The 15,075-nt window shown below is 40.7% G+C and overlaps 1 protein-coding gene across 3 annotated transcripts in view; it reads right to left on the bottom strand.

The window, feature by feature from the left end:
* ccdc142 (coiled-coil domain containing 142) overlaps positions 1 to 15,075 on the bottom strand; it is a 54,470-nt gene that overhangs the window by 33,539 nt on the left and 5,856 nt on the right. For all 3 annotated transcript variants that reach the window (XM_078169173.1, XM_033633919.2, XM_033633918.2), the window contains 3 exons: positions 14,582 to 14,622; positions 12,743 to 12,788; positions 11,311 to 11,564 (listed from right to left, as the gene is read on the bottom strand). In XM_078169173.1, the coding sequence (XP_078025299.1) occupies positions 11,311 to 11,564; positions 12,743 to 12,788; positions 14,582 to 14,622 (341 nt within the window). The remainder of the gene's footprint in view (positions 1 to 11,310; positions 11,565 to 12,742; positions 12,789 to 14,581; positions 14,623 to 15,075) is intronic.

Raw genomic sequence — 15,075 nt, 5'->3', positions numbered from 1 at the left:
ATCACAAAGGTGTAAATTTCATTTCTGTGGTGTGAAAAATGAGGCCAGAGCCATGATGGACATAAGTGGAATGGTCTGCTTTCTTCCAGAAATTTGGGCTCTCACTTAACATGGGAGTCAATGGGGCAGTTGGTTGGACTTGTTGTCCTTTTAGACCACCTGCAGCCAAAACCCTAAATCCATTTTCTTCAGCGGTCACACCTCTGCGACCGGAAGGGCTTTTCCTACAATTTGGTGTACAATTTGTGTATGTAGAGTGAACGATGTGGCCGCACCAGCGAGTTTAAGAGAAAATTTCTTGATGATTTCAGAGGTGCTGTGCACTCTAGCGATGACATCACCCACTCTAACTCTCAACATTCCACGCAATACACACCCATTATAAATTCTGAGAAGGGCTGAAAATTTCATGATTTTTAAACAGCTGGTGTAGAAAAACTGAAAGAGATATGGAAAATATGAATCAGTCACTGAAAGTCGATGGCAATGTCAACATTTCAGAGTTGGAATGGAGTTTCTACGTGAATGTATGAGTTCGTGAAGTGTGGGTGAAGATGAGTGAGTTTGAAGGATTTTCTCATTGACTTCCATTATAACCAAGTTTCAGAAAACGCTGAATATTTTGGAAAGTTTGAATGGGATTGAAAAGTTGAATCATATGTAAAAAGTCAAGGAATTGCTGAATATTTTCCAGTTTGAATGGAGTTTCTAGCTGAAAGTATGAATCGGTAGTTACTGTTTGAAATTTTGTGATTTTTGAAGATTCCGTAATTCATTTTCAATGGAGAAAACGGTTTGGCGGTGGCGCCCCCTATATGCCAATCTCAAAATCTTTTTTTGGGTGTGTTCTTGGTCCCCTTCTGATGATATTTACCCAGTTTTGTGACGATCGGAAAAACGGTTAACATTTTACAGCCGATATTTGCTAAGCCCCGCCCTTTCCAAGGACACTTTGCTTGACGGCAGCCGTGTTTTTCGTCCGATCTTGCTCATTTATAATAGAAATGAGTGTCTCGGTCCCCCGATGCCTCATACCAAGTTTGGTGTTGATAGCACAAATATTTCAAAAGCTTATTCATTTTACTGTTTTTAACATTATTAAAATTAGCAAAAATTCTGTAAGGGTGGCATTCAGGGTGCAAGAGGCTTTTTTGTAGAGGACTATCAGGAGGATGTGTGTGTAAAATTTCAAGTCAATAGCACTTGTGGTGCGGCGGGCAGAGCCTTTCAAGCTTTACACTCTATGTTATAGCACCCCCATAAGGCCGATTGGGACCAAATTTTTTGAGCAGTATTTGGATGTCATTTATAGTCCATGTACCACGTTTCATGTCCCTAGGTCCTTCCAGCTGGTCATAAATTAATAAAACGCAAATTATGACGGTTAATGATGAATAGGCCACGCCCACTTTCACCTATCAACATGGCACTCAAGATATGAGTTAATAGCCACCCCTAGAGCATGCATACCAAATTTGGTGAAATTCCATCAAATGGTCTTTGAGATACAGATGTGTGGCATTTATAGCGCCCCCTATAGGCTGAGCTCAAAATGCTTTGGTAGGCAGCTTCCAAGTCTCATTGTGGACCTACCCACCAAGTTTGGTGATGATAGGTCAAAGGGTGTGGGAGTTGTGGCCAATCAATTCTAAGCTCCGCCCACAGCAAAGATTCATTGGTCCGTGGCGGCCATGTTTTTTGACCAATCTGGCTCATTTATACTAGAAATGTGTCTTGTCATCCCCCAAAGCCGTGTACCAAATTTGGTGTTGATGGAGTCAAAATTGTAAAAGTTTATGTCACTTTACTGTTTTTCAAATTATGCAAATTAGCAAAAAATCTAGTCAGGCTGAGCTTAATGGTCCCAGAGGCATTTTTGTAGAGCACATTGAGCTGGACCTGTGTGTCACATTTCAAGTCAATCAGACTTATGGTGTGAGGGGCGTGGCCTCCCAAAAAAGTCATTTTTAAGCCTTAATTACAGCGCCACCATGTGGCCGAATGGGCTCATATTTTAATAAAAGTTGATGCACATCATTTCCAATCATTGGGCCAAGTTTTGGGTTTCTGGCTCATTCCAGCTCACGGGAATTTGAGCTCAAGCGGCAGACAACAAAAAATAATAATAAATATAGCCGCGAGCGGCAATCTGCGGGTTCTAACCTGTTCCGCCCCAAACCAGCCACCGTGACCCTCACCACCCACCGTGACCCTCATCTGCTGTAGTGCAAGACGTTCCCCACTCTGTCCCTGAAAGCTCCAAGCAATACATACTCTTTCCAAGTCACACATTTCTTGAAATCGGGTTTTCAGCTAGCCTACATGCTAATAACATTTGTGGTATACTTTCACATAGAGACTCCATTTGATCATCAAAACATAAATTGAAATTTTACCTATTGATGCGTATTTCAAAGTTTCAATAGGTATTTTAATGTTTACCTTAAGTATACCTCAAAGCCACTTCTCTGTTTTCCCACTATCCTCTTGCTCCACTCTTCTTCACATATTTCAACAAGTCACAGTCTGCCAGCCTCTCCCTGTTCTCTACCAATCCGTCATTAGCTGTCAAATTTCTCTCTCTACTGTCATCCAGCTGTCATTTCAGCAAAACTCCCAGCCCACCTCCACCCCTGCACCACCTCCATCAAGATACAGACTGTCTTAATCTGGATCTTCAACCCAGAAGTTCCCTCATCCGGTGACCTCAAGATTCCCTACCTTCCCCAGTGTCTAGGCCGGGGGGTGGGGGTAACTTCTTCAGTTGCAAGTTTCTCATCCACAGATCAGTTTACTCAGCTGGTCTCCTCTCCATGGTCTAAGTGGCAAATTATCAAACCATTCTAAATATATTCACGTGACCTCAAAAGTCACATAACTATAGCAACATGTGCACATGCAGGCTTTTTTATTCAAACATGACATAATAGCTTCATTTGCATGAAGTGGTATTATGTGGTAGTGAGGGTCCGTGTACCTTTTGATAGTTTGATATTTTGTTTTCAAAATAAAACGGATTTATGGAAATACGGCCGTTTTCCCGTTATTCCGTTTTGAGACACAAAACGAAATAACGGAAGTGCTTCCGTTTTCCCGTTTTCTCTTTCAAAACCAAATTACGGAAAAACCAAATTGAAACAAGACCCAGATGCATTAGCTAGGTACAAATAGGATAGGCCCAGTACTCTATGTCATTGTTTTCTCTCTGCTCAATTCCTACAACATTGCTTTTTGTGTTTATCTTTCTTAACCCCACCTGAACAACCACTAGTCTATAAAAATGTTATGTAATGTTTTATGTTTCCAAATCAAATGAAATCAAAATGATAGCAGGCCTATTTACCATATTGTTCAACCAGGTGAAGTTCCAAAAACATAGGCTAATCTGTGGCATTTTACTAAATCTAAAATAGGCCTACATGTGCCGCCCTCTTCAAGGGTAAAAAATGTCCTGACATCATGTTTGTTTCACTTATGTTGTAGGATGGGAAGTCATCAAATATTAGCAAAACTCACAGAGTGAGAGAGACCTGCAATGTCTGTTTGTCAGTCTGTCAGACTGTCCTGGCCATAATAGTATTAAACTTAAAATCTGCACCATGTCATTAATGATTAACAAGACTGAGTAACTACATTGGAGTTGGACCCCAGGATCAACTGTGTGAACATACAAGGAGTTATACATGTAAGCAGAAAGGAGAGTGGAGAGAAACATGATGTAAAGAGAAAGCTTGGGTAAATGACATGCAGTAATCATTTCGTCCATCGCTGCTTACTTGGGTGACATGCATAAGATTTGTCTACTTCTCATGAGAATTGTGTCATATAACACACGCGGCCTGCGTCTAGGACACAATGCAGCGGATAAGGCACGGCGACTTGTTGTTGACAAACTCCTTGAGGAAACTGACATTCTTTGTCTACAAGAAACTTTTCTTGCTAAACAGGACCTGGACAAGCTCAACTCTGTTCATAGTAACTTCCATGGGGTGGGGGAGTCAACCACAGATTTGAGCTTGGGGTTGGTTCAAGGCAGAATACCTGGAGGTGTGGCCATTATGTGGCATAAAAAATATGACCCTCTGATCAGTGTGATTAGATTGAGAGTAGACTGGTGTGTTGCAATAAAAGTTTCTTATAATGGTAATGTTCTTATCATTTTGAATGTTTACACACCTTATGAATGTTCCAGTAACGAGGACCAATATCTTCAAAAGCTTGCTTTTATTGGCTCTTTTATTGAGGAAAATGAATGTACCCGTATTTATGTAATGGGTGATTTGAATGCAGATATCTCTGATAGGAAGTCTGTGTTTGGCCGATACCTAGTTGAATTTTGTCATGATAATAAGCTCTTGTTAACAAGTAAGATCCATTTGCCAACAGATAGCTATACATATGTCAGTGAGGCTTGGAATACAACATCCTGGCTAGATCATTGTGTAAGCACAGCTGATGCCCATGAATGTGTGGATGAAGTTGAGATTTTGTACGGGTTTGCAACAATGGACCACATGCCTGTCTCCATTATGCTCAATGTAGAAAACCTACCTACAATGACCACGGATGATAATCAGGTTAATCATGGTGGGAAAATTGAGTGGGCTAAACTCTCAGAGAACGACCTGCTACATTATCATGACTTGACTGAGAAGACCATAGGTAACATTGAAATTCCATATGATGCTATAATGTGTGATAATTTCAACTGTGGTATGCCAAATCACAAAGAAGAGCTATGTGTACTATATGACAGAATTGTGCAGGGTCTGAATGAGGCTAGTAAACCACTCATTCAGAGAAAAGCAAAGAAGTACAGCTTCAGGCCAGGCTGGAATGAGTATGTGGATGAACTCCACCAGCAAGCCAGAGAAGCTTTTAAAAATTGGGTTATCGCTGGTAAATCAAGGCATGGACCTGAGAGTGAAATTAAAAAGAAAGCTGTTGCTAGGTTCAAATATGCAATTGGGAAATTGGCTTTAAACAAATCCTGTGGCCTTCATCTGATCTCTGCAGAGCATTTGAAATTTTCATGAATGAAATTTTCATTTTCAAGAATGAATGAATGAGTGAATGAATGAACTAGAAAATTTCACATGAAATTTTGAGTGTGCCTGATGCTCGCTGCCAACTAGTATCCCCATAGCAATACGCTAATTATTAATAGCAGTAAATGTATCACTGTGTGTCTGTGTGTGTGTGCATGCCTGAATGTGTGTATGTTCACGTGCTGTTGCGCGTTTGTGTATGTGTGAGTCTGTTTGTCTGTCTGTGTGTATGTCCGCTTACAGATAGAAAAAACAGCTTAACTTAACAGCTAAAAAAGACTGCAGTCTAAAATGTCCAAGATGGACACAGAAAGACAGAGACAGACAGACCCAGACAGGCAGACTGACACATATGTAATTACCTCTGTATGATGAGGCTTTAACTGCAAAGAAGTCAGGTTGCTGAAATATTCAAATTTGACTGTGCTGTGACACACAGACGATTGGCCGAACGGCTGGAGTTGATTCAGCCAATCACCAGTTGGCAATGGCACAGTCAAATTTAAATACACCAAGAAAAGGCAGAAACTGAGCCAAAAGTTCCTCTCAAACTCCAACTGTTTAATGAAAAACCGTAAGTGCTACAGCTACAAAAAGCACACCGTGAGCGAGAGGACAGGATGCGGATCACAAAGGTGTAAATTTCATTTCTGTGGTGTGAAAAATGAGGCCAGAGCCATGATGGACATAAGTGGAATGGTCTGCTTTCTTCCAGAAATTTGGGCTCTCACTTAACATGGGAGTCAATGGGGCAGTTGGTTGGACTTGTTGTCCTTTTAGACCACCTGCAGCCAAAACCCTAAATCCATTTTCTTCAGCGGTCACACCTCTGCGACCGGAAGGGCTTTTCCTACAATTTGGTGTACAATTTGTGTATGTAGAGTGAACAATGTGGCCGCACCAGCGAGTTTAAGAGAAAATTTCTTGATGATTTCAGAGGTGCTGTGCACTCTAGCGATGACATCACCCACTCTAACTCAACATTCCACGCAATACACACCCATTATAAATTCTGAGAAGAGCTGAAAATTTCATGATTTTTAAACAGCTGGTGTAGAAAAACTAAAAGAGATATGGAAAATATGAATCAGTCACTGAAAGTCGATGGCAATGTCAACATTTCAGAGTTGGAATGGAGTTTCTACGTGAATGTATGAGTTCATGAAGTGTGGGTGAAGATGAGTGAGTTTGAAGGATTTTCTCATTGACTTCCATTATAACCAAGTTTCAGAAAACGCTGAATATTTTGGAAAGTTTGAATGGGATTGAAAAGTTGAATCATATGTAAAAAGTCAAGGAATTGCTGAATATTTTCCAGTTTGAATGGAGTTTCTAGCTGAAAGTATGAATCCGTAGTTACCGTTTGAAATTTTGTGATTTTTGAAGATTCCGTAATTCATTTTCAATGGAGAAAACGGTTTGGGAAAAAAACGGGAATATCTGGGAATGGCGGTGGCGCCCCCTATGTGCCAATCTCAAAATCTTTTTTTGGGTGTGTTCTTGGTCCCCTTCTGATGATATTTACCCAGTTTTGTGACGATCGGAAAAACGGTTAACATTTTACAGCCGATATTCGCTAAGCCCCGCCCTTTCCAAGGACACTTTGCTTGACGGCAGCCGTGTTTTTCGTCCGATCTTGCTCATTTATAATAGAAATGAGTGTCTCGGTCCCCCGATGCCTCATACCAAGTTTGGTGTTGATAGCACAAATATTTCAAAAGCTTATTCATTTTACTGTTTTTAACATTATTAAAATTAGCAAAAATTCTGTAAGGGTGGCATTCAGGGTGCAAGAGGCTTTTTTGTAGAGGACTATCAGGAGGATGTGTGTGTAAAATTTCAAGTCAATAGCACTTGTGGTGCGGCGGGCAGAGCCTTTCAAGCTTTACACTCTATGTTATAGCGCCCCCATAAGGCCGATTGGGACCAAATTTTTTGAGCAGTATTTGGATGTCATTTATAGTCCATGTACCACGTTTCATGTCCCTAGGTCCTTCCAGCTGGTCATAAATTAATAAAACGCAAATTATGACGGTTAATGACGAATAGGCCACGCCCACTTTCACCTATCAACATGGCACTCAAGATATGAGTTAATAGCCACCCCTAGAGCATGCATACCAAATTTGGTGAAATTCCATCCAATGGTCTTTGAGATACAGATATGTGGCATTTATAGCGCCCCCTATAGGCTGAGCTCAAAATGCTTTGGTAGGCAGCTTCCAAGTCTCATTGTGGACCTACCCACCAAGTTTGGTGATGATAGGTCAAAGGGTGTGGGAGTTATGGCCAATCAATTCTAAGCTCCGCCCACAGCAAAGATTCATTGGTCCGTGGCGGCCATGTTTTTTGACCAATCTGGCTCATTTATAATAGAAATGTGTCTTGTCATCCCCCAAAGCTGTGTACCAAATTTGGTGTTGATGGAGTCAAAATTGTAAAAGTTTATGTCACTTTACTGTTTTTCAAATTATGCAAATTAGCAAAAAATCTAGTCAGGCGGAGCTTAGTGGTCCCAGAGGCGTTTTTGTAGAGCACATTGAGCTGGACCTGTGTGTCAAATTTCAAGTCAATCAGACTTATGGTGTGAGGGGCGTGGCCTCCCAAAAAAGTCATTTTTAAGCCTTAATTACAGCGCCACCATGTGGCCGACTGGGCTCATATTTTAATAAAAGTTGATGCACATCATTTCCAATCATTGGGCCAAGTTTCAGGTTTCTGGCTTATTCCAGCTCACGGGAATTTGAGCTCAAGCGGCAGACAACAAAAAATAATAATAATAATAATAATAATAATAATAATAATAAACCGCTACAATCTTAGAAGGGTTCTACCCCTTCGGGGTTAGAACCCTAATAAACCGGTACAATCTTAGAAGGGTTCTACACCTTTGGGGTTAGAACCCTAATAATAATAATAATAAACCGGTACAATCTTAGAAGGGTTCTACCCCTTCGGGGTTAGAACCCTAATAATAATAATAATAATAATAATAATAATAAACCGGTACAATCTTAGAAGGGTTCTACCCCTTCGGGGTTAGAACCCTAATAATAATAATAAACCGGTACAATCTTAGAAGGGTTCTACCCCTTCGGGGTTAGAACCCTAATTAACGTCAGCCACAGCTCAACTGACCTATGGCTAAGCCCCGCCCTCAAACGCGATGAGCCAATCACAGTGCGTATAGCCATTCCCATACACTCGGAGTCGGACATTCTCTGCCTGGACATTCATTGAAATGCATTACAGAAAGTCAGTTTTGTTCAGTTTTATTAGCTTTTTTGGAGATTTGAGGTTTAAAAATGGTCAAACGGTTTGCATGGGGTACATGCAACTCCGACACAAGGTATCCTGAGAGGCTGGGACACGGGGTGTATTTTTTACCCTTTCCTAAACCACATCTCAACCGAGAAAAGTGTCTCCTTTGGATAAAGTTGTGTGGTAAAGTTAGACCGCAAAATCAACTCAACGTGAATAAGATTAACAATGATGTCTACATCTGTTCTAAGGTAAGACAACATTGTGTTTGAGACAACATATTGTCACTTTGCTGGAAAGAAATATAAAGTTATCTTTAACATCTCTAGCTAACGTTAGCTAAAGTTAGCCTAACGTTAGCTCCTAGCTGCGTTGTTCATTATGTCACCTTGTTTGCTGGGAGTTCATTAGCCTATTTTGTTCTAGTTTTGTACTTTGGTGATCGTACATCATTGTTAGCTGTTGTCCAAAGGGCTCTAGTTAAGCTAACGTTAACTTCTGGAGCTTAGCTTCATTAACTTCTCTGTAATCGCAGAGATAACAAAGGTTGGCAAACGTTATGCTGAATGATTCAGTGTAAATACTGTAGCACCAAACTAACGGAGAGACACTCTTGGTAAAGATGGTAAAAGGCCGTTATCCCTTTCTCATATTCTGAGCCAAAAACCTTAACTTAAGTGGCATTTTAACTTGTCTTTGATGGCGACGGCAACGAGATGCGGTTCACAAGCGTGCACTGTGACCTGTAAATTTTGGCTTTTAATTTAAGCTTTTCATCTACCTTCTCAGCAATAAAATGATGAATATATCCCTCCAATACGTAGTTTAGGCCCTTTTGGTTACTTCTCAATGACATCTGATCGTTGTGTCCCCAAAAATCATCAATTGCCTCCTGCGAAATGCCGTGTACTGTGACACCTGCCATAGCACCGGTCACTGAATGTTGATAGTTTGTCCGAGTGAGTGGAGGGGGGCATGGCTTAGCCATAGGTCAATTCTCACTAGTGACAATGTAACGTGATGCTGGCTCAAGAAGTCAGTCGGTCCCCACAGACCCACATGTTAAAATGTGCAACTAAACGACAGAAATAAACATGTTCATTATTTTACAGTCTATGGATGAGTCAAAGTGCAGACATGCTTAAATCAAGAACAAAACCTGGCCATCACTTTCATGACTGCAACTTAACTTAATCATTGAATTAACACAGAGTCACAGGAAAAACATCAAAACAACTACTAAAGAACAGCATAGCATAGAGATCATGTTCTCTAGGCCTAACCAGGAGAAGCTCTGCCTAGCTGACTATTGCCTGGGTCCACACCACTGAATATGCCCACTCCACAGAGCTGACCAATTTGAATGGCACTATGACATGAAAAAACGGTTGCAAAGTTAAAATGAAAAAACATCCAATCGGTGCTCCAGGGGGCTACTGTTGTTGTCAGGCTGTTGTTAAGCATAGCCAGGTGGTGTGCCGCAACAAATGAGGAGTAATACCAACAATGGTGAGCACTATAGACAAGATAGACTCTGCAGTCAAGGCTGTTCTAAATCATCTCGTCTATCGCCAGCCTCATCGTAGTTTCACTCCATTCCGCTCTTAAATCCCCAGCAAAACCAGTTTGTTGTCATGGCTACACATTAAGTGTAGACATAAAAGGATATTAGATTAAGGCAGATACGTGGGTCTCTAGTGATTGGTTAGGGAAAATCGAATACTCCTCCCCCACAGAAATCGGTTAGATTGAAGATAGAAATAGAGTGTAATAAGCTAACAGATTTGCATGGCAAAGATGAACATATTTCCACAAATAACATTTGAGTTAAATTATAAATGGCCATCAGGAGAGGACAAGGGGAAAGTAAGAAGCCTGGATACTTCAAAGTAAACTTCCTGATGTTTTATCTTATCTTCGATCGAATAACAGCTGTGCTGATGTTCGGTACAACAGCACTTCCTCCTAATGATATTCCTGAATTAGGTAATGTTAGCTGTGTGATGCTAAAAGTTAACCCTGTCACCGTGTGTGTGCGGGCAGACTCTCACAAACTGTCCCTAGTGCAGAGCTCACACTCACACAGCAGTAGTGGGCTTATGATGGTGAACAAATCATGTATGTGTTTATTTGCATACAGAGCAGGAAAGTGAGATCCAATCCCAAGTGGTCATTCCAGATGCATATGGAGACACATTCTAAGGCCAGGTGTGAACAATCAGACTTGGAGCTGTCCACTTGTGATTGGATAACCCAAGAAGCATGTAAACACCAGGGGTCTTACACAAATAAAACTTGACAGGAGAATGTCTGCACCTGTAGGGCAACTCTGACCCATGCATATAAACATTTTGGAGGTGGTGAATTGAAGCCAAATTGTAGAAATTAAATGTGAGAGTCATCATTATAATTATATTATATTATATAATATTATATAATGAAGGCTCTGACACATCTACATTAGCCTCATATCATTCGTTACTTACAGATCCAGTTCATAATCATTCTATCCAGTGGCGTTATTATTGCCTATGCTAGTGAGCCACAACTTTTCCATAAACACCTTTCAGTTGTAGCAATTATGAGCCAACTCAAATCTCACTTCAAATTCTGACACAGGGATTAAAGTCTATCAGGTTTACTTAGTGCATGTTTGATATCTTTTAACAAGTGAAGAGGCACAGTTTGCAAACATGGGGGAACACATGAACAACAGCTGAAGCAAATGTTACAACTCCTTAAAAGAAAGTGTAATTAAGGAAAGAATCAAACAGGAGAGATACATTGATGGGAGAAATAAAGATTTGTGTCATTTGTATTGGATATTGTCCTCCTAACCCAATGATCATCCTCTTCATATACTTTGTTTCTACTCTGCTTTCTGCTTCTGTTAACCCCCCGACCAGGCCAAAATTATTTAATATTTCAGTTATTTCTTGCACTCATGTCGTTTTCCTTACACCTGATGAAACTGAGCTTTCCTGTGATCCCTGTAACCCACCTGTGGAGATCCCATCTGTCCACTGCCAACAGGCTGCCACTGTGGCGCCACAGTTAGAAGAGCTTGTTGCAGACGTAGGAGACGTGCAGAGGACCGGGACACCAGATTGTGAGCGACAACAAAATTTCCTTCTACCTCCTCCTCATCTTGACTGCGGCCCTGGAACAGCCACTTCAGACTGGGATTAAAGGTGCTTTTGAGTAAAGTCTCAGCTCGCTGCAAGGAACGGGAGATGGACCTCTGTGACCAGGAACCTGGAGAAGCAGACCAGGTGTACAGATTCTTAGCACACTGGAGAGATTAAAAGAGACAACTCACAAACAAGGATGTACAAGTCAAAGGAAGACTGGGTCAGTTATCTGGTTTAGTGTAAAGGATGGCTTACAGGTTAAATAGACTGATTCCTATGGAAGCAAAGACTTAAATATTTGAATTTTTACAGTTACTGAAGACCTGATATTGACATTTAAACACTTCTGAATTCATAGCATTGAAATATTTTGCTCTGAAAACCATGTATCTGAATTCATTTTATTTTCTCAGCTTTTGAAATTGCAAATCAAGAAATTCCATATCTTAATTTCAAAGAGGTGTCTTCAGAACAAATAAATTCAGATACATGGTTTCAAGGTAAAATATTCTAGTTTTATGAAAACGGTGGTGTTTAAATTTTAATATTAAGTTTTAATGACTATTAATGGCTGTCATAGTTTCCCAATTTCAAACAGAGGATACATGCACAGTGCGAGCTCAGACAACACATTGTTAAAATATCATGACATTAGCTTATCAATAAGCATTTTAAAATTTAAATTTCATTTAAAATTTGTTCGAGTATCAAACTCAATAGTTTTGGTACTGGCCAAAATGAAATGTTGTTTGTTATAGTATCAGGTTATAAACGCGTATGAGTTTATAGTATGAAAATCATGAGAGCAATAAGAGATGTGAGTTAGTTCCCTGCACATCAAGTTGGCTTTTAAAAGTCACATGATGGCAGGATGCAATGAGCAAAGAAAATGGAGGCGCTACTCACTGCTGAAATGATTATAAATTCATTGTGGTGAAACAGAAGGATCTTGGGAAACCAAAGTAAAAAATCTGTGTTTAAGAAAAACAGTAGACATTTATTGGTGAAGTTTAGTTTGCAGTGATATTCTATAGTTGCTGTTTGCTGGACGACAGCCTGTGTTGTATTTCTTGTTGGTATTAAGCAGTTAAGTATGTTGGCTTTTTGTGTACAACCTGCTGAAATAGTATATTATGGCAGTTACCATGTAGTACATCCTGTAGTAGGCTATGGAGTGGATTTGGACAGAGCATATGTGCTCAGTCCTGTTGGCTGATAAGACAGTTATTGGACACTGTTTTTCCAGCAGCATGCTGCAGTGTTGCACAGGATGACTGCTTTATCTGCTGCTGTCATGTTTACCATTAGTGGTCTGTTCCTCTGTCCCCACGCAGGAATTGCATCTCCTCTGAAAGACACAAAGGGTAAATTCCCCAAAATATTATTGACCAATAGTTTAGGTCCTAAAGATTAGATTAAGATGTGTTGTACCACAGGGAGAATTGTTTTCACAGCCAGTGCAACACAGAAATATTCACACACACACACGTGCGCACACACACACACACACACACGCACACACACACACACACACATAAACAGTACATAGAAAACACGCGCTTATGTAACAAAAAGCAACCAGAGTTATACAGGTCAATGAAAAGCCAGGTAAAGAAATAACAAGCATGTCATCTTTCTATTACACACACACACACACACACACACACACACACACACACAGGCAGGTTGTTCAGGGCTGTTCTGACTTAAAGCTACAGTTGGTAACTTTTATGGAAAAACACCTTTATTTTCATACTTGCTTAAACTGTCACCATATTCTCACAGCACTACACGTGACAGATAATCTGTGAAAACAAATCATACTGCTCTGCCTGCTCTACTGCCTTGTAGCATTTCTAAAGGCCTTAGTGCATGTGAACAAAAACAATCCCTCAAAGGCAAAGAGTCTCTAACGCAGCTGTCAATCATGTCAGTCACTGCCCATGAACTGCAGTCAAACAGTCAAACTCGGTGCTGAAAACAGGTAAGCAGGAGTACCAAGCACCGCCCATCAGCCAGACCTACTTTGCTTTCATTATGAAGCACTTAATGACATTTGCTGCTCAATGGGGCCCAGCACTGTGGTCTGTAGACAGTAAGTGCTTGTCCACATAGAGAAAATTCAGCAAGTATGTCTGCTGTTTGGTGCAGGGCAGGGTAGTGTTCAGTGAGTTTTTTTTTCACTGAAACCAGCTGCCTGCTGCTGGACAGCAAAGCAATTATCTGTGCAACCACGTAACCAAGTCTATGAGCTGCAAAATGCTCAAAAGCTGCACAGAACTGCAGGGTGAAGCAGGGTGAAGCAGGGTGAATGTTTTGCAGGTTGCACTGCACTGCTTCCTTTTTGTAATGGAATGCCACTAGTAAAAAAAAAATGCTTGCTGCATCTTTTCATTGTTGTCTGGCATCCACCCCATCACCTCCTTACCCTAACCTTCCTGTGGGTACTTGCTGAAGCTCAAATAGATTCTTGGGCACAGGGAAATGGAGATCTGTGTGGGTACATGAGACCCTAAAAGTGAGGGTGGATCATGGGGATTACCACCAGTTGGTCCGGGAGCTTCACCTCCATGATGGCCGTTACTGCACTTACATGCTTCCACAGCTGCTGTTTTCTATTGAGATTGTGGTAACTGTGGGTTGTAAAGTTGTTGTAAAGCTCTGGGTATCCAGTAACCACTACCACCAGTTTCTCCACCATTGTTTACCAACTGCAAACATGTTGTGACCACCACAGAAGGCCCGCCTCTCAAATCGTCTGATTGGACAATGGGAAAAAAGTGGAGATGACTTGTGGCACTTTTCAGCTCTGAGTTGAAGCTTTTTGAGCTCGATGAGTTCAGAGCGCTCTGACAAAAATGCCAGGCACCAAGAGTGCAGAAACGCCAGGTGCGTAGAAAATGGAAAAACAGCGAACAAAAAGCTTCGTTCCCATTAAAAAAAATTACAAAAAGGCACCTCCAGCTGCTAAAACGCTTTCTGTGTGATTGGGGTGTAATTCTCCCTGGGTTCCTCAATAAAGGCAGCCCCTTAACATGACATATAATCTACCTCCATAATTGCATTCAGTAGATAGACATGGCATACATTAAAATATACATTTGTACTGTTTTTGGACCAAAAAAACCCCCAAAAACTAACCTGCTCCTTTTCAGTACAGAATGACTCAGAGTTCTCTCGATCTGAAAGAGAGACAAACAAAACCCACAATCATCAGACAACATCTTTAACAAAACAAATAACGCATCGACGCAACACTATTACCACTGGATAACCATGGTCATACAGAACATCTTGTGTATTGGCACTTCTCTTGTCCTGTGGTGTTGTGTGTTCTTGCTGTAAATGGCCAATTTCCACTGCAAAAAGACAATGTGGGGATAAGGAACCTTCCAGAAGAGAGCAAGACTGATTATTGTGTAACTTTCCAGGGCTCTTCAGGGGTCATGAAGGTAATGAAATGCAATAAGTAAATGTTAGAAACGAATTAATTGAAGCAAAGTGTTTTGAAAGGTCCTACTACCCCTATATGTTTAAACCGGAAGCACGTTTTCTGGAAACAAATGTTTTTTTGTTTTTTTTTAGTTGGTTGGAGTTTATCAATGTGTCCAATTCCACAATACTACAATAACCAG

The sequence above is a fragment of the Epinephelus lanceolatus genome, chromosome 7 (genome assembly GCF_041903045.1).
Source record: "Epinephelus lanceolatus isolate andai-2023 chromosome 7, ASM4190304v1, whole genome shotgun sequence".
Taxonomy (NCBI): Eukaryota; Metazoa; Chordata; class Actinopteri; order Perciformes; family Serranidae; genus Epinephelus; species Epinephelus lanceolatus.
The sequence above is the reverse complement of the archived record's forward strand: the minus strand, read 5'-3'. Positions and strand labels throughout refer to the sequence as shown.